This window comes from Haemaphysalis longicornis, unplaced genomic scaffold (assembly GCF_048455015.1).
Source record: "Haemaphysalis longicornis isolate Haplotype H1 unplaced genomic scaffold, Haemaphysalis longicornis Haplotype H1 scaffold_2, whole genome shotgun sequence".
Classification (NCBI taxonomy): Eukaryota; Metazoa; Arthropoda; class Arachnida; order Ixodida; family Ixodidae; genus Haemaphysalis; species Haemaphysalis longicornis.
The window spans coordinates 64,100,164-64,123,714 of NW_027526295.1; the positions used below are offsets into that span (position 1 = coordinate 64,100,164).

General features: G+C 48.4%; 1 protein-coding gene across 1 annotated transcript in view; it reads left to right on the top strand.

Moving 5' to 3' along the window:
* The window catches only part of LOC144168929 (tRNA (uracil-5-)-methyltransferase homolog B-like), a 45,577-nt gene extending 28,078 nt beyond the window's left edge, over positions 1-17,499 (top strand). The window contains exons 12-14 of the mRNA XM_077697925.1: positions 9,584-9,700; positions 10,308-10,407; positions 17,299-17,499. Of these exons, the coding sequence (XP_077554051.1) occupies positions 9,584-9,700; positions 10,308-10,407; positions 17,299-17,422 (341 nt within the window). The 3' untranslated portion in view covers positions 17,423-17,499. The remainder of the gene's footprint in view (positions 1-9,583; positions 9,701-10,307; positions 10,408-17,298) is intronic.
* The last annotated feature ends 6,052 nt before the right edge of the window (positions 17,500-23,551 follow it).

Sequence of the window (23,551 nt, forward strand, 5' to 3'; positions counted from 1 at the left end):
AAAAGGGCCGTACTCTCAAGATGGGGCCATGAACTTTGGGAGAGAAACAAGGGTGATTCTCGTGTGAATGCTGCAGTGAATTTCATTTCATTTTATTGTTTGTACAAAGCAAAATAAATTTTAAGGCGTTTGTTTTAGCAGCAAAGGTGCATTTTTATTTCAAAGTTTATGGGGAGGTGGTTGAAACAATAGAGCCGGGAAGGTCGCTCCAATTTTTGGCTACGCAGGGGAAAAAATAGGCAGAAAAATTTTAAATCTCGTACGAAAACAGGACATTTCAGGCGGATGGCTGTTGCAATATGAAATGTGTGTGGCGAGCTAGGTGGAATGAATAACAGCAAATTTTACAAAAGAGGAAAAGGGTGGCGATACTTTGGCGAATAGAGGGTGGTGATAGCCAGGATTGTGCTTTCGAGCGTGGAGCGCTAATGTAATACGAGTACTGGGAAATAATGAATCGGGCGGCACAGTTTTGAATGCACTCAGGGTCGTTAAAAGTAGTGTCCCCGACAAAAAGAAGAGGCAGGCTGTTTTGGGGACCTAAAAGAGAAGTTGGGCAATGCCTGAATAACTGCATCTATTCCTGTTCTATTTTAAGTGATGTATTTGGCTTCAGTCACCGCAGCGTTTGTACGGTAAGCGCCGGCAGATAACTGTAAGGGCCAGTGTCTCAGCTGCGTTGCCTTTCGTTTATTCATTAGCAGCACTTTGTCTTCATTGTCCAACTACCCCCTTTCATCATCAGGACATCTTTGTCTAGGTGCATGCTGCTCGTTCATCACCATCACCGTTCGGAGCCGCCTTCTGGGTCCGCACTACTGCTCACCGAATAAAGGGCCTTCTTGCCTGAGTCCCTCAAGTGGACACTTTTTTGCACTGAGCTGAAGCCCAGCAGTGGCAAGACATGTTGATACTTGGTCTAGGCATCTTTGACACTCTTCGAAAGTCACGGAAAAAACAAGTGTCGTCGAGGTAATGCAGACAGGTTCTCCATTTCAGACCTCGAAGGATGGTATCAATCATTCTTTCAAAGGTTGCAGAAGCATTGCATCAGCCAACTGGATCGCATTAAGTTCATAAAGGCTGTCAGGCGTGGCGTATGCCCTTTTTTTTTTTTTAAGCTACTTTGTTCATAGGATTTGCCAGTATGTGAATCGGAGATCTAGGCTCGAAAAATATTCTTTACCTTGTAAAGTGTCTAGTGCATCATTGATACGCAGCATAGGGTATTTGTTTTTTCGGGTGATTTTGTTCAGTGCCCGGTACCTAATCCACGCAGAATCTCGGGGAACTATCCTTTTTCTGCACAAGAGCAACAGGCTAGGAAGATGGTTGAACAACATTTTTCTTGAGCATTTCATCAACATTTTCCTTTTGTATGGTCTTGTGTTCCGAAGAAGAAACATGGTACAGGCGGCAACGAGCAATGGAAGAACCATCCGTTTCTATTCATTGAGTCGCTGCTTCTGTCTGCCCCAAAGATGAAGAATAGCAGTCAAAGGATGCCTTGTGTTTTGTCAACGGGTTCTCCAGCGCTTTTCTCTCACCTGGCAGAAGTTGTGTACTGATAGTAGTGGCCAATTTCGAGGCTGAAGTTTTTGATTCGCACTTACGGCGATCTGTGGTAGAGAGGCAAAATGGGTGGACAGCCACAGCCTCATTCTTGGGGACAGAAGTGATAGTGGCCCCGCACGGGGCACCTTGAGCAATCTTGGTGACGGTACTGGCGATACCACGGACCCCGAGCCCCCAAACATAAGCTGGATCCAACTGGGCGATGTATTTATAGGTGGAGGGTTAGAAACCACGAACGGTGGCCGTCGGAGCCCAGGTCAAGCTCCAGCGGATGGGCTCCCTGTCTGTTTACCAGGCAGGGAGCTCCGGGACCTCTTTGGCTACCAGGGTAAGGTCAAAGAAGAAAGTACCCCCGTCTCCCTGCTTTTATACTATGCTATATGGCATTTTCAAACCCCCCCCCCCCCCCAGACGTGATCGGCCCCCGAAAAGGGGCCGCACCGAAGTATCTTTTCCTTCTTTGCCTTCTATCTCACTCCCAAAGCCAGATAACTACCCTCGTTTTTTGATCATTGAATCTGTGGACAAATCGAAGCCGGTTTCCTCTCAATCTGTATTTCTTGTTTCTAAATACCTTGAAGGTATCATCGGCAAAACATATGACGCCAAAAAGCTCAGAACTGGTTAAGTGCTAGTTGAAGTTAAAACCAAGCAGCAATCCACAATCCTCCTGAAACAAACCCGCATGGCAGATCTGGAGATCAGGGTCACACCCCACCGCAGCCTCAACAGTTGCCAAGGTGTGATCTCTGAGGCAGATCTCCTAACCGAGACAGAGACTGATCTGCTCGAAGGCCTAAAAGAACAAGGCGTGACAGCAGTAAGGCGCATCGTCATCAGGAGAGAGAACAAAGAAATAGCCACCAAACATCTGATCCTGACTTTTGACCGCTGCACACTGCCCGAGCATGTCAACGCAGGTTTCATCCGTTGTTCTGTCCGGCCGTACATCCCGAACCCGAGGCGCTGTTTCAAGTGCCAGAGGTTCGGGCATGGTACCAACTCCTGTTGAGGCAGAACAACATGTGCCAAATGCGCCCAGCACGATCATCTCTCTGACAACTGCACTGCAACCAACTTCACCTGCCCGAATTGCCAGGGTCCACACGCAGCATACTCTCGCGCTTGTGAAAAGTTTCATCTTGAAAAAAAAATCATTAACCTTAAAGGAGTACTGACACGAAATTTCTCGCTTTCAGTTTTTATGCTGTAAAGAATACCTATTGGCCCAGTAATTACGAAAATCGAACCGAAAGCCGTCAGCCGCCAACACAGAATTAATTATAGCACGTTTATTGCAACCAATTTCAAATTTGGTCGCCGCGCGGGAAAATGGCCGTTCGAAGGCCAGCCTGCAAGCGGGCAGCCTTACGTCACGGTCTCACCCGTGACGTCAGGGCCGTTTTTCTTTCCTTCATGCGTTCGCCGCATCGTCTGCTACGATTGCACATGGGCCGCGACTCGCCCGCGCAGTCGACATGTCGTCTGAATCTTCAGACTCGGATGAGTCACTGCCACCCGACAGACAGACCAACTTTATTTGGCCAGGCGATTAGGCCGGCGATGTCTTTGCCGTCGTCCGTTTTTTAATATCACTGCGGCTCGAACCGGCGCAGACCGTGATAGCAACAGCTTGTCGCCACTCTTCTAATCAATCTGATCACGAAAAAGAAGCTCTACATGCAAGAAACTAGATGTTAGTGTGTTGAAAATTGTGCTAGGAGTTGTTATCAGCGCTGAATTTAAAAGTGTCGTTCAGATATTTGCCGCGATGGTAAGCCTACGCTGACCGGCAGCGGAAGTTCGGCGCTCCGACCCAGCACTGTCGGCACCACGGTGCGGCGAGCGGCCGAAAGATGGCGCCACCTGCGCGCTAGAATCAAAACAGGCCGCGGCAGATGTCTTGGTCACCGATCACAGAAACGGAAATTATTGCCAAAATAAAGCTTCATATGCGAAAAAGGGGATGATAGTGTGGTGAAAAGTTGTGTAAGGGATTGTCATTTGCAGTTGTACAGATACCAGCGATCAAATAGTCGCCACAATACTAAGTTCCCAACACCCAATGTGACCCGTGCAACCCCGAGCCCGCTGGCTTGGGCGACAGTTCTTGCGGCCGCCGGCGTGCACGAACTCCACGAAGTCCGCATTTAGCGCTGCATGTCGTCGCGTGGAAAATAATGCATCTTGGCGTCGTCGTCGATTTGCTCGGGCAGGCTTCCACGAGCAGTACTTCACATACCGCGAGCTTGCCATAGCACAACTTGGGCGAGCTCGGCGACGCGCACCGCCGCGTCGCCGCGGTGCCCGTCGACATCGCGCACCACGCCGTTTTCGGCACCAGTGCCGAACACCATGCGCCGGCAACGAACTGAAGAGCAAAGACGTCGAACACGCAACGTTTACAAGCATTGCTCACACAGCTACGCCCACGTCTCCTGCCCAAACGAATACCACCGACAACAGCAGCGCAGGATATCGTTTCCGGTTCTGAAAACGACTATATGACGTCACCCTGAACCGGCCGGACACGTAGGCCAATGTTTTGTCACGCCGAAAGCGATTGCGCTAGTGCTGCCGATTTGTGGAAGCTCGCGGCCTGGACAATCAAAATCGATTTTAGATGTGATTCCGGCCTCGGATCGCTGCAAAAATTTCTGTGAGGCATCTACAAACTACTGAAGCCCATTATATCATTTTTTAGGTATCAAAATTTGGTGTCAGTACTCCTTTAAGATAACCGAAAACATCACCTTCCCAGAGGCGCGAAAGAGGTTCGCCTCCTTCCCTCTGGGCAGGTACGCCGACGCAGCTCGCCGGGGGGCGGAGCGGCGTTTGGTTTCGGCAGGGACCCAGTACCGCCCCCGCCCCCCCCTGGGTTGCCTATGGCAGCCCAACCCGCCTCCGCACCGCTCACTCACCCAGCAGCGGCTGTGGTGGCAACAACGTCTGTTGGGGATGCCGCTGCATCCACTGCTTCCTCTCCACCGGCCCAAAGCACACGCAAGGGCACGGAGATGGAGACGGAGGCAGTCGCAGCGACCCCCTCCCCCGCCTCACTGCCTGTGCCACCTGTGGTGCTCCCCACGCCTTCGGCACTGGCAGCGCAGGCAAAGAACACCCGAAAGGGTACCACGTCAAGGGGGCCTAGTCCGCTGGGCACCCCCTTGCCATCAGATGACGACATGGACGTCGAGCCCTTCCGGCTTTCATCGCAGGGGAAGGAACGGGCTGCGATGTCCAGGTCAGTAGAGAAGGCCAGAAAACCCCTTCCAAGAGTGCAAGCCCCGAAAGACCCTACATAAATAATCACACTCCAGTAGCTCTAACACATCATAATGGGAAGAGAAAACATAGTTCAATGGAACTGCAGAGGCCTTCTGAATAATCTTGACGACGTGCATGAGATTCTGCATGCCAATCAGCCAAGTTTAATGTGTGTCCAGGAAACACATCTGAATTCCAAACACACAAATTTCTTGAATAGTTACCTGGTATACAGGAAAGACAGGGATGGCTGCACACACTCTTCTGGCAGTGTGGCCATAATTGCCCGCAAATCCTTAGCATGCCACCCTGTCACCTTGAACACTGTCCTTGAGGCTGTAGCAATTCGAACAATAATATTTAATAGGTTGATAACGGTATGCTCCATATACATTCCTCCTGATGTCTCACTTTCGAGCTCGGACTTTGAGGCGCTGGTTGACCAGCTGCCCGAACCGTACATCCTTACAGGCGACCTTAATGCTCACAACTCTCATTGGGGCTCTTCTCGCATGGATGCCCGAGGTCGCCTGATAGAGAAGTTTTTAACATCCTCTGGAGCATGCCTTTTCAACAAGAAACAGCCTACATACCATAACACAGGTCACAACACATACTCACATCTTGACTTGGCTATTGGTTCTGCAATTCTCTTTCCATGTCTTGAATGGGGCGTGGGCACAGACCCATATGGTAGTGACCATTTCCCCACTTCATTAACGCATATAGGTACAGGCCCGAGCAGTCCATCTTCCCATAATAGGTTCAATGAAGCACGAGCTAACTGGAACACATTTACAGAGACATCCAAACTACACCACACATCCATAGGACACCTACACGTCGATGAAGCTACCCAACTGCTCACGGCGCACATCCTCGACGCCGCCGAAAGGTCCATTCCCCACGCCTCTGGTGCCCCGCGCAACCAGCGGAGGCCGTGGTGGAATGAGGACTGTAGGCGGGCGCGAGAGGCCCAGAACAAGGCGTGGGGTATCCTTCGTCGGTACCCCACATCGAGTAACCTCCTCTTGTTCAAACGGGCCAAGGCGTTCAGAAAACGTGTGTGCCGTGAGGCAAAACGCGATAGTTGGCGTACATTCATAACATCAATTAACTCCTACACAGACACACGGAAAGTATGGACGAGAATATGTAAACTCAAAGGACAACAAACACACAGCCTGCCTCTGGTCAGCACAACAGGGGACACACTCGAAGACCAGGCTGACACACTCGCACAACACTTCCAATACGTTTCCAGTTTAGCACACTACACAAGCACCTTCATGAAACACAAACAAATGGCCGAAAAGAAGCCTATACTAGATAACAATAGGTCAACATCTTCTTATAACTCAGAGTTTTCACTGCATGAGCTGAGGGCTGCTTTGAGCACGTGTAAACCCTCAGCTCCAGGCCCAGACAACATCACATATACAATGATACAATACCTACAAGCAGACACTCTTCTAACACTCTTACACCTATATAACAAGATATGGCTTTCGGGGCACATTCCAAACTCTTGGAAGGAGGCTATATTTGTAGCTTTCCTGAAGGAGGGAAAGTACCCATCGTCCTCCTCAAGCTACCGTCCTATTGCACTGACGAGCTGCCTGTGCAAGCTTCTCGAGAAGATGATCAATCGCAGGCTCGTGTACTTCCTCGAGTACAATGGTCTTCTCGAGAGCTGCCAGGCAGGCTTTAGGGCGGGGCGATCCACGAACGATCAACTCGTATCTCTTGAATCGTATATAAAGGATGCCTTCCTTCATAAACAGTATTGTGTAACTGTGTTTTTCGACCTCGAGAAGGCCTACGACACCGCTTGGCGCTACGGGATCCTCAGTGACCTGAAGTCATTCGGTGTCTCGGGTAACATGTTAAACACTCTTGTCAGTTACCTGTCAGAAAGAACGTTTCGAGTGAGAGTCGGTGGTGCACTCTCAAGGGTTCACGTGCAAGAAAATGGCATGCCACAAGGTGGTGTGTTAAGCTGCACTCTCTTCATAGTAAAAATGAACTCTCTTGGTAAGGCACTGCCACCTACAATCTCTTATTCCATGTATGTAGATGACGTCCAGATATCCTATAAATCATGTAATATGTCAATCTGCGAACGTCAAGTCCAGCTTGGTGTCAAGAGACTTGCCGGCTGGGCAGACAAGAATGGTTTTAAATTGAATCCTGCAAAAAGTTCCTGCGTTGTGTTCACCAGGAAGCGTGGGGTCCATCCGGACCCAGACATTCATCTTAATGGCGTGTCGCTTCCTGTGAACAAGGAGCACAAGTTCTTAGGTGTGGTGTTTGATCACAAACTCACATTCATTCCCCACATCAAGGAACTTAAAAATAAATGTCTCAAAACAATGAATATACTTAAGGTTCTCCCCCACCAATCCTATGGTTCTGACAAAGAACTCTTGCTTCGCTTGTATACTGCTTTGGTTGGGTCTCTTTTGGACTATGGCAGTGTGGTGTATGGGTCGGCGACTAAGACAGCCTTGCGAATTCTTGACCCAGTGCTACACTTGGGCCTTCGTCTTTCGTCGGGTGCTTTTCGCACTAGCCCTGCTGAGAGTCTTTATGTCGAGTGTAATAAGTGGAGCCTTGAGAACCAACGAACATACATGGACTTGCTTTATGCTTTTAAAATTTCATCACTGAATAATCATCCTTTTTATCCTGTCTTTAACGATACATCAACATCTCTGCTCTTCATAAATCGCCCATCCGTTCCTCTGCCCTTTTCACTTAGAGTGAAAGAGCAAGCCTCGGATCTCAGTGCTTCGTTTTTAGATGTGTACAGGTCATCCTTTTCAAACAGTTTACCGCCTTGGCAAGTTCGTCCTGTGTCGTGCGACCTTTCTTTTATGAAACTTGACAAAAATCGGGTACCGCGAGCTGCAATACTGCAGCACTTTCTGTCTCTGCAGTTTAAATACCCACTTGCAGAATTTTACAGTGACGCGTCTAAAACCTCCACCATGGTCTCCTGCGCTGCTCATGGTCCGGATTTCAGTGCAGCCAGAACCATGAGCGTCCACACAACAATTTTTTCAGCAGAAGCATATGGAATTTTACTGATTGTACGACACATACTTGAAAATCAAATTCCGAAGTCTATCATCTACACAGATTCTCTGAGTGTTGTTCGCGCACTGTCATCGCACAAGCCCCCCAAAAACCACATAGTTAATCTTGTATTTACCACTATATCATGTCTGTGTATGCGCAGAAGCATCAGCTGGTCCTATGCTGGATCCCAGGACACGCTGGGATCGCTGGGAACGAGTTGGCAGATGAGAGGGCTGCTGCTGCTGCTGCACTCAGGAACACTGTAGACATTACAACGATACCCTACACAGACCTCAAGCCACACATAAGATAAGACAACACCTGCGCAGAACATGGCAAACACACTGGGATGAACAGACAGACAACAAACTACATGTAATAAAGCCACACTTGGGACGGTACACAGTTGACTCACACAACAGACACACGGAAGTCGCCTTGGGTAGGCTGCGGATAGGGCACACCCATGCGACGCACTCGTATCTGCTGACGGGATCTTCTAGACCCCAGTGCAGCAGGTGCGGAGAGGCCCTATCCGTAGTGCACATACTAATCACATGCAAGGCACTTCACACAACACGACACAAACACTTCAGAGATGTCTACAGACAACATATTCCCCTACATCCATCGTTTTTTCTAGGTGACGAAGCCATTGTTTCCGTGAAACGTGTGTTTGAGTATTTGTCAGACGTCAAGTTTTTAAACCTCATTTCCTATCACGCATCATGAAATCTGGCCCTATACACCAGCCATGCTCATTGTCGTTTTGTGATTTTACTTTTGTTTATGCTTACTTTACTTAGTGTTTAAGGTTTCACCACTCATATATGACTATTGTTTTGGCGCTCTTTGCCCCAGTTGGCCTTGCGCCATAAACATCCAACCATCATCAGAAGTGACAGTGGCCCCTCGTGGCAGTAGAATTGATTCAGATGTGGTGCAGTTGTGGGATTCAGCAGAGCTTCTCGTTGAGCTAGTTGGCTCGTGAGTGTGTCAAAAAAGAATGGGGCGCTATGCAGAGGAAGGCGATGATAGGAACAAACAACGTATAGAGGCGCCGTGGATAGGCTTATGGTGACTGCGAATGTCGTTTATACGCATTGCTGCCGACATACCGTAAAGTTTTGAAAGAATGCCCACCCAAATTTCAGAGACATCAAGTGAAAAATACGGGATCAGCGATCTGTTGGGTCAGGTGCGAAAAACTACAGAAAGTGGCTGCACCACCAACCAAAACTGCGGAGATATCAAGAAAGAAATACCAGATGAACGAACTTTCGGCTCAAGTCCAGAAAGGACAAATAAGTGACCGCATCAACACATGAATACATAGATGATTCGTGTTTATTTTGTTCACTCATCGACGCTAAAGCCATCAGTTTTAGGGGGTGGGTGATCTTTGACATCTTTTAGTAAATTGTATATTTCACCCCTCAAGAAGGGTGGGTGATGTTTCAGGGGTGGGCGTTTGCTCGGAACTTTACAGTATATGTATGTGTCATTTAATTAAATGAAATGTATGTATTTATGGTGAGGTGTATACGCATATGTTTATCTTTATGGCACCTGTCTATGTCGTTTGTTTCTATGGTTGTCTGCTTAGTGCGCTATTCTATCTGCGATTTTGTGTTGATAATGTGTCATCTCCGTTGCGCAGGCATCAGCAACGCTCGCTACCAGGTCGGCCGTGCTGAGCTGCTGCTTCCCGAGCTGCGTGGCCAGTTCTTTGCCGACGACCTCTGTGCCGTCGTGAACCCGGGTCGGGCGGGTCTGAGTGAGTGCCTCCCTCGCATGGATAGTATTTGAGAGTTGAACACAGCCTTCTGCAAAGCCTTTGGCAAACAGCCATTGGGTCATGCGGTACTTCATTATAAGCAGGTGTTGCAAAAATGCACTGAGAACTCGGCGTTTGCTGTTTCGTGGCTGGTCTTGTGAGCGTTAGCAGCAACAGTGCCGCATAATTGCTGCTTGCCAGCAAAGGTGTACGCTAATGTCATACGCAGATAGGTATGCATCTTTCCTTACCAGTGCTGACATGAATCCACAAGCTCTAGGGACTCCTTAAACACTGCTTATGAGAGTTTGATGCTTTTGAAGAGTTTGTGACTGCAGCACTGATTAGCCAGTCATGCAGTTTTTGGCACGTGTAGTGAGCTTCGCAGTTTTGTGATGAGACATTTATGTCTCATCGCAAACATTGGCCATCTACATTCGCTCTTTTTTCTGAGTTTGATGCCCTATTCCTCTTTTGTTTTTCTCCCTGTTCCCTCATCCCTTATCGAGAATGGGGACTAGCCACAGCAAACTCCGCTTGCATCTTTGCTGTTGTTGCATATGCTGACACTCTCTCCCTCCTGTGCGTGGTGATGTGTGTCCTGCAGGTGCGAGGGCCATTCGAGCGCTGCGCGAGTACGGCCACATCAAGCGCCTTGTCTACATCTCCTGCCAGCCCGAGGGTGCGGCCATGGACAACTTTGTCGAGTGAGTCGCACGGCTGCGATGCGAGGACTGCACGGGGATGCAGTTGTTGCTGAGATCGGTAGAACTGGGGACGCTTGGTGTGCGAGTCAGTGGGACGGACATGTGAGCTACTTGAGGTTCACTGGTGAGGTTATGTGCACGGGTGAGGGGTGATTGCCATATACACGTGTAGGTTCATTTTACGCCGTGCGATATGGGTCGGTACTGTGGTGTGACTTTGTGATATGAGCAAGTGTGACGCGTGCAATACAGGAGAACAACCCCGTTGATATGTTCCTGGTTCATATGGTTTCCCGGTCACTACGCTCTCAATTGTGAACACCAAAAATTCCCCGTAGTACACTTTCTTCAAGATAGTACGTTTTCCTGGACAGTATGTTTCTCCCATGCATTTTTTTTAACGTATCAATGAGCTTCTACTGTACTGTTTTGTACGTGTTCACTATGTTTTTATATTCACCCTTTCTGCGTTTCATGTACATATGGACGTTTTCTGTGTTTCTGCGGCATAAACTGAGTTTAAGTTCTAGCGTGTGTTTCGTCTTCTCTTTAGCGTTGTCCCCGTGTTAATGTTCGTTTGTGCGATGAATTCCTTGGTCAGTAATAACTCGCCCAACGTAGCGCTTTAGTCGACATTCTCTTTCTGAGTGAATCTCGAAATGGCCTGCAAAAAGAAAATTCCATGCAGTTCCACCCTGTCAAGGTGGGTGTAGCTGTGTGTGGGTGACTGGTTGCCCACGAAATTCCACTCAATCTGTGCTGTCTGTCGTGCTGGGAAGGCGTTCAGCGGAGTTGTAGCCAAGCCGACATCTTGCATTTTTCTGCCTCGCGGTGTTTGGGGTTCCGACAGGCATCACGCTTGCGCTTGGCATCCGTGGCTCGATCGTTGTCAGTTGGTGGTGTTCCGCCACGTTTGCACTCAATGCTGCCGATTTCTTTTAAGTGCAGTGCACTTTAGGGGCTCACCTTGTCATCGTAGCTCGCTCGCTGGACCCAAGTAGAGCCGCACGGTGTTCTGTCGTAGCGGCTGTTTCATGGCGTAACCCAGATGCTTCGGAAGCCAATCGGTTTATATAGTCACAAGCGTTCGAAACTCGTGAACCGCTGGCGCTTGCCATACATCTCCCCGCAAAGAACACTGCAGGTACATTTGAGTTAAAATATACATAACTTACCGGCAACACCCGCATTCATTTAGTTAGGAATTCTCGTTGGGTTGGTTTGTACGATAGTAAGTGAAAAAAAGTGGCAGTGCAACACCGACACGTGCAGGAGGAAAAGCAAGCACAAAAAGAACAGAACTCCCGCTGGCGCAGTTTCAGGCAGGGGACGCGCAAACACTGTGAAGGCGGGAAATTTGAATTGCATTGGGTGATAGCAGTGAGTGGATAATGAAGCTACAGCCTATTATGGCGAATCACTGCTCTGCACTTCCGACAGCCTTCACGTTGAGGGGAACGGCTTTAACTCTTTCACTCTGGTGCCATACGTAAACGGAAGCTGGCGTCCGATGATTTCAAATCTCCTGCAAAATCTAAAACCCGCACTCCAGAGACAACTATCGCCATCTGGTGTGTTCATTGGCAACTTCTCTTTCAGTTTTGGTTTCGTTTGTTTATGTGTTGCGTGTGGTTGCGGTGTAGCAAGAGAAATTTGAACCAAAGGTAGAGGGGATCAGCAGGAAAATGGCGTCGGGTACGCACCGCGCTCCGCACAGTCGGGCTGCACTTCGGCAGCTCCTGCTGTCGATTTTTCTAAATCCAGCAGCAGTGATGGGTCAAGCAACGATGTGGGATATTCAGATTTCAGTTTGGACGACAAAGCTCCGGTTCAGGTGCCTCGCACTTCAACAAGTGCTGGCAGGTAATTTTGTTGTGACTCCGCGCTGTATTTATAAACAAAATGTGCTTCTTATCTGACGACTGCGGTTTTACTTTTGTGTTTAGGGTCTCGACAACTTACGGCCAGGATATTTTGCCAAATGCACCGCGCCGCATCACGCTATCACCTTCAAAATAACCTGGCGCTCGTGTCAGATTAGTGCTGCAGGGCGATGCGCGACACTTTTCGAGAGCGCTGGATTTTTTTTCTAGTTTTTTACCATCGAACTAATAAGGATCTTGTGCGAGAACACAAAAGAGTATGCTTGGATGCACATTTTACAGAGACTCACTCACCCTTCAGTGCCTTCGCGGCGTGGCACAGCCGTCAGTTCCGCTAGGTTGATGGGCCCTCAAAACTCCAAAACTTGCTGTATATGTTGATTTATATATTAAATCATAGCCAAGGAACTCAGGAACAATTTGTACATCTTAAAATTCCTGAAATAATTTTTAGTTTTGGCAAAATTGCCGATTTGTGTTTTTCGTATACTTTTCTTGGGCGCTTTTTTCTGATTACTTGACGAATAAACTGTAAGTAATTGTATCTTTAACAAAAGTGCTGCTTTGTGTTTGAAAGAGCAATCTGTGAGCTACAATTTCATGCCTAGCAAGGCTAAGTGTGTCCAGTAGCTTAAGAGAAAAAAAAACGTTTTGTGGAAGCACTCAAAATCGGCCGTTTTTCCGCCGTAACGAAATAGTTAATTTTTTGCTTATGAGTAGGCTTCACTGTGTGGCGTGCAATGTGAGAAAGCCAGATTACGAAGATTGAGCTCACACTCATTTCCTTAATGCTAGCTTTCACTTCTAAACACAAATGCATTGCCGGAGAGACATTTTTTCAGGGGCAACATACATCTTGCGTTAAAATATTAAGCACCGGAGGCAAACAAGTGTACGAAGGGAGGGCATGTGCAGTCTCCCATAGCACATGCTGACAACATCTGCCCAAAAGATGAGAGGACAAGCGGCTGTTCTCGTCCTATAGACATAAAAAAAACGGGGAGTTAGAGATACGCTATAAAAAACGTAAAATGGCGGTTCATTTGACTGCCTCTTGATGTGAAGAGAGGAAGGGAAGGCAGGGTCAGTGGAGGTGACAAAACGAAACGAGGAGATTTTCGGGACGGACGTAGCCATTCGCACTTGTGAAGCCGACTCATGGTCCAAGTTTTCGCTAGCATCAATAGCTAAATGGTATGCTCGATTGCAGTCTCGCTTCTCGTATGAACTGTGCCATTTTATCCTGCTCCTCTCAGGATGGAGTTGTAGGCTCAGGTACGCATCGAAAATGCTTCCTTCAATACCACAGCAACGTTTCCAGCTTTAAAGATTACTCGTAAAATATCCAGGGGAAGCTTGGTAGTACAGAAACGGGAGGAAATATCCGAGTTGGCTGCAAACAGAGGAACTGGGAAACAGTAGTTCAGTGTCGGTGATGAAGTTCTAGGGATGGGTGAAAAGGGGCACTAATTTGGGCAATTTGTCGGTGGAAGTCGGTAGCTACGAATCAGGGGAATGATTGATGTGGAATGGTGAACTTTATGGGAGCACTCAGAGGCATACCTGCACTTGTTGCCTGCACTGCAATTCACCCCCTCGAGGACCATACAAGCCCTGACTTATTGCATGTCATTCTCGGGCAGTTGTTCTCTCTAGATCATTGTTGCCTCCCAGAGAGGCGGCGATGTTGCTGACATCAAACTGGTCATCCAGGCCTTTGCCACCAAAACTGTGTATCTCACAAACGAGATGGACTTGTTGTTGGGAAATGGGTAGAAGTTGTGGCTTTTTTGTTTTATAAGCTTTAATTACGAGATGCGCCATTTCACCAACTAACCCGGTGCTTCTTTTGGGGGCGAAGCCCCTTAGGGGCTGGGGCTGTTGGCGTCTCCGGTCGTCGTCGTAACCGTCGTCTCATGTAGTCACGGTACTAAAACACCAGGAAACTCGTTCACGCCTCATGCTAGAATGTAACGCGTATTAAAAATTACCGGGACACTCGTTTAGGCCTCCCGCTAGAGAGCTTCATGCTTCAAAGACACGAGACTTTTACAACAAAGCTGTATATGTGTGCCCCCCAATGGTTTTATCTCCGTTGGCAAACACACCGAGGCGCCAACAATACACTTATACACTGCATGTTTCACCCCTTCCCAGGTTTCACGTTAGTGGAGATGGCCCGCGATTTTTTTACGCAATATCTTCGCAGTTTTGGTTGGCCGGGCGTGGCCACTTTTTTTCTCTGAAACCACTAAAACTTTCGTGCTTTTGTTTCTGATGCCCTGGTTTCCCCACGGTGTTGCTGTCCTCAGACTCTGCTTACATTATCATGCACAGTGTAGACTGCTTGTAACGTGTCTTGTCGGAGCTGGAAAAATCCTCACTGTAAGCAATACCGCACTAAAACCGCACTACCCAGCCACATTGCAACCTACCTATGAAGCACTCTTTGTTTACTCTCACTCAAACAAACTCCACTTAAAGGGTCCATGAAGAGAAAATACAACTTTGTTTAACTTTAAAGAGTTAGGCTTCAGTACCTCACTCAGCTCCATTCCAGCCACGAAAGACGTTTTTTAACCAATAAAAACGCAAGAAATACTTAATGAATTTCGCGCCACAGTGACGTGTTATCGGTGCGAGTGACGTCATATGGGCCAGCACTAAAAACATAATTATCAGTTGGTTAGGTGCACGTTAGCATTCAAGTGATTCGATCAAACGGAACTAGCAGCCCCACTGCAATCGTCCCGTCATGTGTCCTGGCGATTGATTAGTTCGGCCGCCGTCAATCGCCCAAACAAGGTTCTGTGACATCATAGAAAAGTTGCCGGAAACTGGCTAGTGAGTCGCCACTCCTCCACGCGTTTTCTTTAAAATCTCCTTTATTTTTTGGAAGTTTGCGATGAAATCGGTATCATTTTTGTCAGGACAAAGCAGCCTTTCTAATGAACCAAAACTGTATTTTGTCTTCATGGCTCCTTTAAAAACACAGCCACAGTGTTTATTTTGTCTTGACGTCTATGGTGAGCATACAGGTCTTGTGATGGCAGTCCAGGCGGTCTATGATGTCATCCTTCAGAAGCAAAAGGATGTCTTTGGTAGACAGATGTCGTCGGAACCCAAACATCGTGTCCGATATGTACCCGTTGTCCTCGAGATATGGGTGTGCCATTTGTGGACCATACGTCCAAGAAATTTACCTGCACAGGAAGTCAGTCATATAGGGCGAAGATTCTCAATGTGTAGAGGCTTGTTTGGCTTAGGAATCATTATCACATCTGAATGCTTCCACATTGTCTGTAGTTCGCCTGTTTCTCAGCATTTGTTAAATTTACTGTATCCGCTTCATTTGCATTTGAAGGTAGGTTACAGGGGAGATTATTGGTAATCTTGTCTTTGCCGGGTGAAGTGTTCTTTGTTAGTTAGGCCAGGGCTGCCTCCATTTTAGCTTCTGTGGAGGGCCGATCGAGGTCGGGATTAGATTGGCGACGGTACAGATCAGTACTGGTCGGACTTGATATGATGTCACCGGTAAGCTTGGGTTGAATCTAACTAGTATGTTTTCTTAGGTGCCTGTGTATGAGTGGATGATCTTTTGGAGGTCTTGCTTTTGCTTTGTCCGTGTAGCCGCCAGGAGGCCTCGTAAAATAGGTATGCCATGTCCTTTTCTTGCTGAAGGTGCCCTCAAGTTGGTCACGTGCTTTGTCTCAATTTTGCCGGTAGAGTAGGGCGCCATATTCTTCTGCTTTCTTGGCGATGGCGCTGGTTTTCAGCTTGCGTTTTCCATTGTGCTTTTGTCTTTTCCATCATTTGAGGAGTCTTCTTCTTGCTTCCTAAAGGTAGGAAAGGTGAAGGTCAAAAGTGGGAATAGCTGCGTTGACTTGAATTATTAATGTGTGCTCTTCCTTCTGCTTTCTCAAGTATCTTAGAAAGCCATTTATCAATTTCGTTGATGTTTCCGGGATTGACGTCGGTACGGAAGGCTTTCCAATCTGTGAGCTTTGCTGTCCCAGACCGAATGGTTCTTTTTTTGATGGCTTATTTCAAATTGTAGTACGTGGCGATTACTTGTTAACGTCTCCTCCAGTCGGATTTGTTCGTCGACAGTGCTGCTGCGGCAAAGGTGAGGTCAGGATTAGTGTCTCTGGATATGCTGTTTCCTACTTGAGTTGGTTGCAGCCGATCGTTCCAGAGACTTGAATGGTGAGATTGGACTGCGTCACGGATACGGGTTCCTTTCTTGGTGGTTGAAATGTGTGGAGCATTAAAATCACTCGCGATCACAACTTTGGGCCCTTTCGTGATGTTCCTAATTTTCCTTATAAATTTCTCAAAGTCCAGTCGCTGGTCTCGAGGGGGACTGTAGACAATTAAAGGCCAACTGCACTCAAATTTTACCTCGACCAAATTTATTTTTAATGCGTAGTAAGTACCCCCAAATCAGCTGGGACATAAGTGGTACCCCCGTGAAACGCCGCGTTAATCAGTCAGAAGCGTTTAAGAAGCTCCGCCGCCGACCCTGCTGCACCTGCCGGCGGATTGCGTAAACAGCCATGACGTGTCTGTGACATTCCAGCCGACGGGGGCTTCTTCCTCTGGCCAGCCACGCAGCTGGAGAACCGGTCGAGCTCTGCTGTACATGCTTCACCCATTAGCTGCCCCGTGCAGGGGTAGAGCTTGCGCGCAGACTTTCTCCCGAGCTGGTGACCGTCCGGCCATTCGCTGGACGGCTGCAACGTCACTACAATGGCCGCGCTCTCCTCTGTTTCGGTTTCAACATCGCCGATTTTTGCTGGCCGCTTGCAGCGTCCACGCGTATTTCAGCTGTTGTATTTTGCATGGTGCTTTCTTTTTAAGCAGACTTTACAAAAATAGGGTTTTCAAGAGGTTGAAATTTTGAGTGCAGTTGGCCTCTAATACAGAACATTAATTTTTGGTTCTCAAGATGAGTGCCTGAGGAATTTTATGACAGTTTTCTCAAGAGTGCGTGGTGTGTGTTGTGCAGGCTGTGCAGCAATCTTCCCAAGGCACGGAAAGTGGGAGCGCCGTTCCGCCTCCTCCTGGCCTGCCCGGTGGACATGTTCCCCCAGACACGACACTGCGAGCTCCTGCTGCTGTTTGGCCGCTAGAGGAGGAGGACGGCTGCGCTAACTTGTGGTGTTTGGTCATTTTTAGAGATGTGCAATAAATTCGCTCTCTGTGCAGTGGCCGCATGGACTGCCCTCCCTTCCTCTGTGTGTTCTTTTTCCTTTTTAGGGAAATGGAGGCACAGGTTTGAATGAAGGACCCGATGCCACTGCTGTGGGGCAGTGCAGCTGTGTTACCGGGTTTCACTGTTGTTACAGCACCTACAGGCTATGTCAAAAGTTCCCAGGCCATGTACATTCAAGGCGAGACCTAAACTCATGGATGTAATCAGTATATTTTTGCTGTATTGCAGTGGATAATGCTCTTGCCTACTTTACGGTATATAGAACATTTCGTTTCAGTATTTAGGGTTCTGCTTTGAATTATTCGTGGCCCAGAAAGTTTTAGCGTGGCCTAAGGACCTTTTGTCGAGACTGTACATCCCAATCGGGAAGCAGGTTTTACAGGTTATAAGTTAACAAAATGTGAAAGCTACGAGCTAGTGCAGTATAAACAGATAATGAAAAAACCTGGGCATGTAGTTACGAAGATAAAGATTTGCTTATGCATAATAAATTTGAATTCATTATGCATAAATATTGTAAGTTCATGCATAAGGAATTTACCATGAAACCTAATTGATCACAAGTTCCTCACGAGCCTTGACAAAGCATATTTTACAGTTGCAAATGATAGTTTCACTTCGAACATGAAGCATGTGAAGTTAGGCTTTACCAGGGGCGGTATTCTCGTAACTGTCCCTTTTGTAAACGTCCCTTTTGCGCCCCTTCCTCGTGACGTACTTCCGGTTAAGCAGTAAGCGTTGGCAGTAGGTTTGCCGCGCTTGCGTTATGTCACTTCCGGTTGTTTGCTTTTAGCCAATCAGGGCTTGCCAAAAGGGACACTTTTGAAAGGGACGTAAAGGGGACAAAACTCGAGAATACTGCTCCAGATCGATAACTCGTTTAGCACTGTGGTTTGAATTCAATTCATCGTCAAATATAAATGTGCCTGTTTGTGCACGTCGAATTAACCAACTTTTGAGCGCACAGCATATTGAGTCTCGGCCATGATGCATGGCCAGTGGTGTCTCCTTTCGTCAAAAAGAAAACCAGCAGCACAGTTGGAGATTGGATAGGTATACATTGAAATGCAAAACGTACTGAAGTCGCATTTTGAGGCCATTTTATGACCCTTGGTGAAAACGGGGGGTGGGAAAGGGGGCTACAGATACACTCCTTCATAGTTGCTCAGTTCGTATCAAGTGGCCCCAAAACGTGAAATTGTGCAGTCGTGAGGTTACATGTGCGAAGAATGCCCGAGCTGAGTACTGTTTTTTTTCATGAACAGCAGAATGGTCACAGAGTCTGCAGCTCCTTTTCTACACTAAGTGTGAATCCTTACCATGCCTTGTGCTCGTGTCGTGCGTCATCACTGCTTGCCACAGAGCATGGAGCAGAGATCCTTGCAGTCGGTCGGAGTGTTTTTAAACACTCTCGGTGGCGTTCCGGCCGCCTTGTGGAATCATCCGCTCTTTGTCCTCGCTGGAATCCCTGAAGCCCACTCAAGCACTTTTGTGTTCATCCATGTTTAGAGGAAACCAGCTGAACATTGAAACGAAGGAGATTCGACTATTTTCCTCTAAACTTAAAACGCACGAACCAGCCCAGCAACAAACTCTCTTGTGTTCATCTAGATCTTTTTTCAAGGTATGTTATAGCACACTTTGTCACGACAAGCGCAGACCTTGAGGATAATTCACTGCAGTGGCTCAGTGGCCAAGGTGTTGTGTTGCTGAGCCCAAGGATGCGGGCTTAATCCCGGCCGCGGTGGCCCATTGTACTGGTTGGAGATTTCAACGTGGACATGATGCAACCGGAGTGCTTTCTGTGGTCGAGCGGTTTGGGTCAGTCTGTTACGTGGACGGTAAGATATGCCTACGACGCGGGAGGTAGCCCCATGTTTGTGTGCTAGAATAAAATCTACTCTAGACTTTCCAAGTTTTATTCCAGGAAGTATGCTCACTCGCAAATTAGAAACACTTTTTTTCTGTGCACTCCTTGCTTTGGTGGTCATCCTTCTTCACAAGGGCAATGGATTAATTTTTAATAGCAGAGCTGTTTAAGCTTTTAGTCCTGCGTGGAGCGTTACCAGAAGAAAAAAAAATACCAAGAATAAAATATCGAGCGCACATGAGCATGCGCCTCGTGAGGAGCATCCGGCGTCGGCAAGCTCGATGCTCTGCCAAGCGTTTGGGGCGTGATCCAGTTCACGTGCGTTCGTGCCTGGAGTGGGGAGCACAGACGCCGAGTTTGCGGAGCCGGTTGCCGTGGGTGCTACCTCACGCGGTCTACTTTGGGAGATATGGGAAAGCCTGCGGACAAAACGATCTGGGCGTGCAGTCATGGGGAACTCAGCGGCAAGTTCGGAAATCCATGTCAGGTGCAACAGCCGGGCTGAGACGAAAGTAGATGGGGCCGGTGGCCAGCTCTGCTGTTTCACTAACCTTGCAACCTTGCACCTTCCCTCTTTCCTTATTTGTTGATAACGTGGGCATTATATACTGCGTGTGAAACCATAAACTTTTAGTTATGAGTGCGCTGACTCGCAACTGAAAGTTTAGCTGCTCAGACGCACCGGAACGGGTCTGCCTAGGAATACGCCTTAGCAAGCGGCCGTAGCATAGTGAGTGAATGAGTCAATAAACCTTTATTTGTCCAGCTTAGCGGGTGGTTGCGGTCGCCCGTTTTACCTAGATGACGGCCAGGTATGCGGGGATACCCCAAAGAAAGGTGTTTCGGCTCGCGTCATCGCCACAAAATGCTTTTTCGCTCACGTGGTCGACTGCGGAAACGAAATATTCCAGCCGAGATGCCACTCGCAGCTTCGCTACGAAATTTGGGTTATTTCGATTATGGCGTAAACTAGAGCCACCAAACAAGCTAGTGTAAACCTAGGGAGACCGCGCCTCGCGTCGCGCGCAGGCTACAAAACACTGCGCTTTACAAATTTGCCACCAATGCGGACGAGTTGGGGCTACGTGTCGGTTGAGTTTCGGTTCGTGACGTGGCTACGGCTACGGATGAGGCTAAGTTCCGGCTAAGTAGTGCGTGCGCCATGGAGGCGTGCGCGAAACAAAGCAGCGTGGGGTCGTGGGGTGGCCTACCTGTTCTGTGGATCCCTGTTCGCCTGTTCTGTGGCTAGACCTTTGCTTCTCTAAAATCCTCCCTGTTCTGTGGTGGAGTGGCAGCGTGGTGACACTCCTGGTATTGCGGTTAGAGCTACAAATCTTCAAAAACACTTGCTTTCCTATGCTTCAGGGGTGGCACGCAAGTCCGAATCCGGGGCCCCTGCAGCACTGAAAACTCCGAGTGATGGTTTTGGGAGAGACTACCCTTCCAGCGTCGTTTTCAACTCTCAGGCGACTCCGTCACCGCTTTGGTAGCGTCTTTGAAGCTGGCGACGCAACGAAACGTCGGCACACAAGATCCGGCGCCGCAAGCAGGCCCGACAGCCTTGCCAAAACAGCTCTTCGCACGCCGTTATGCTCGGCGGCCGTCTCGCCGGTGGACTCGAGGACGCAAACCTCCATCCATGCTTGCTCGTGCTCGGAGAAGAATCCAGCCATTCAAAAAGGGCAGGGCATTGAGTTTGTTCGGAGCACGTCGACGAAGCGTCCAAGGACGTAACCCCGATAATCTCGCAGCTGATATTTCACAGATCATGGACTACAAACTGCCGGTGTACAGCCTACTTGATGCCAGGGTCGTATCGGACAGCTCTGCACAACAGCCACAGAAGCCTCGTTGCCTTTGATGAAGACGCCAGCGTTTATGGGGGCAGGTGTTACCCGCAGTCGTGCGGGTCTTGGGGCCGGAGCAGAGCACAGGTGGCTCCCGCCGCATTGTGCGCGAGCGATGTCTTTAGTTACAACGGAGCCCTGGTTTCTGCTCCCGACCTTTCAAGAGGCTGAGTGGGAGTGTCTGTACCCTCAAAACTCGAACTTCCATCAGTGCATTAGTGCGGTTTTCAGCGTGCAGCGTACCGTCCTGCAGATAAGGGTCAGAGTGGATGGAGGTTGGGCCTTATGCACACTGGGCCCCTTTTCTCTTCAAACAGCACTCAGCTGACCACTTGAACTGACAAGACACCCACTCAGCTCGTGCTGTGTTCAAGCACTATGAAGCGAAAATTCCTGCTGGGTCAGCATTCCAATCCTCTTCAACTTGGATGTTCCGGATCAGAATATTTGTCGGGTCCTGCACTGTGGACAATTGATTCATCCGTACGAGAACCTCTTCAAGAGCAGCCTGCTACACCTATGTGCCTGTGCTGCCTCAATCGGCGGTTCAACTGCTGAAGCTCCACTTTCCGTGTTTGGTACGGCCGCATCACTCAAGGCAACGTCGGCACGTCCGGAGGCGTATCCACGTCGCACACCCCGAGCAGTTGACACGGCATCAACAGTAAGCGTGACGTGATCTTGGCTATAGCTTGGGACACTGCGATTCTGCTGATGTCACTTGTAAGGTCAGTGCACTTTCTTTTCCCGATGGTTTGTACATTGAGGTCTGTTTGGAGGGACAGTTAAGGACCTTTAGGAACTAAGTTAAGTTATAAACCAGTCTTTCTTGGGAACGTTTGTTGAGACCTTCCCCAACGATTGTGGGCTTCGTCTAGCTGCAGATGCAGAAGTGTTGGCCTCAAAAGGTTTATGGAGGTGTGTACAGTTGTGCGAAACGTACCAGTGGAAAGAACGATGGGCCAGTCACTATCACAGTTTAAATAACCAACGCATGCCGTAATCACAGGTGAATGCTGAGCTTTTACTCTCTGACGTGATAGTGAACAGTGTCAGAGGCATGGGTTGTTAGTCATTGAATTCGACAGTCATTCAGCGATTGGTTAGTTAACTTTGCATTTCCCTAAATTATTCTGTCAAACTTTACACGCTATCAATGTACACAGAAAGCTGTGACGTTTCCCTTGAGTATTGTGTGCCACTCTTGCTCCCAGTGGCACGAACGTCCTCAGCTTTGCGGGGATTTATTTGCGCGCATTAGTGCTGTGTTACTGAATTTTGGGCAGGTGTTACCCGCAGTCGTGCGGGTCTTGGGGCCGGAGCAGAGCACATGTGGCTCCCGCCGCATTGTGCGCGAGCGATGTCTTTAGTTACAACGGAGCCCTGGTTTCTGCTCCCGACCTTTCAAGAGGGTGAGTGGGAGTGTCTGTACCCTCAGCTTTGCGGGGATTTATTTGCGCGCATTAGTGCTGTGTTACTGAATTTTGGTGTGTAAAAGATGTTGGTGCTACACCACATCACATGGTTTAGAACTACTTTGGCATCCTTTTTCGCACATGTTCAAGTAGGACGATTCTAGCGCAAGCTCAGTGACGAGCTGACACTGGATTGGAATCTTTAAAGACTTCATTCGTTTAGAAAGTTTCCCAATAACAACACAGTTGTAGGCCATAGTTGTCATTGTGGGGTAAACACGCCATCTCCCGTCAATGTCTTTGATGTAACTGTACAACGGATCATACCATGAAACCGTAATGCCCCTGCTTATGGCCAGGGTGTCATTGCAGCTTTCATGCTTTACCTGCTTCAGGGCAACATGCAGTGTGTAGCCTGCGACATAAGCTTTAGACAGTGCTACGTGTTCACGACGACAGTGGTACATCGGCTTGCTTGCGAAGGTCGTCCCATTGTTGGTTTGCGCCGGCATCTGTTCCAATCCTCCAGAATAATGTGCCCATCTGGGGCAGTGCATTCTGAAGCCACAGCTTGACCTCCCCTTCGTACAGATGCCTTACGGACATGAGGTGTTGTGAGTTAGCCAGCCGCCTGTATCTTCAGAAGTGATCTTCCGTGAGGTCAGTTTGAAACTTGCCAAGCAGGATGGACCAGCTCATCAAAACGTTATCTGGAGATCTCTGGGTGCTTGTGTTGCTTAGTGAAGAAGCACGCTGAGTCTCTTTTGTCAACTGTCAGGTGTCAGCTTCTTTCTCCTAGTGCTCCAGCCTGTGTAGAAAGTCTTACAAAAAAGACTTCATGGGGTTCTTTTCTGAAGGATACACAGGCTTCTTGAAGTTATCCCGGAAATGAACTCCTTTGAAAGGAGTCTTCA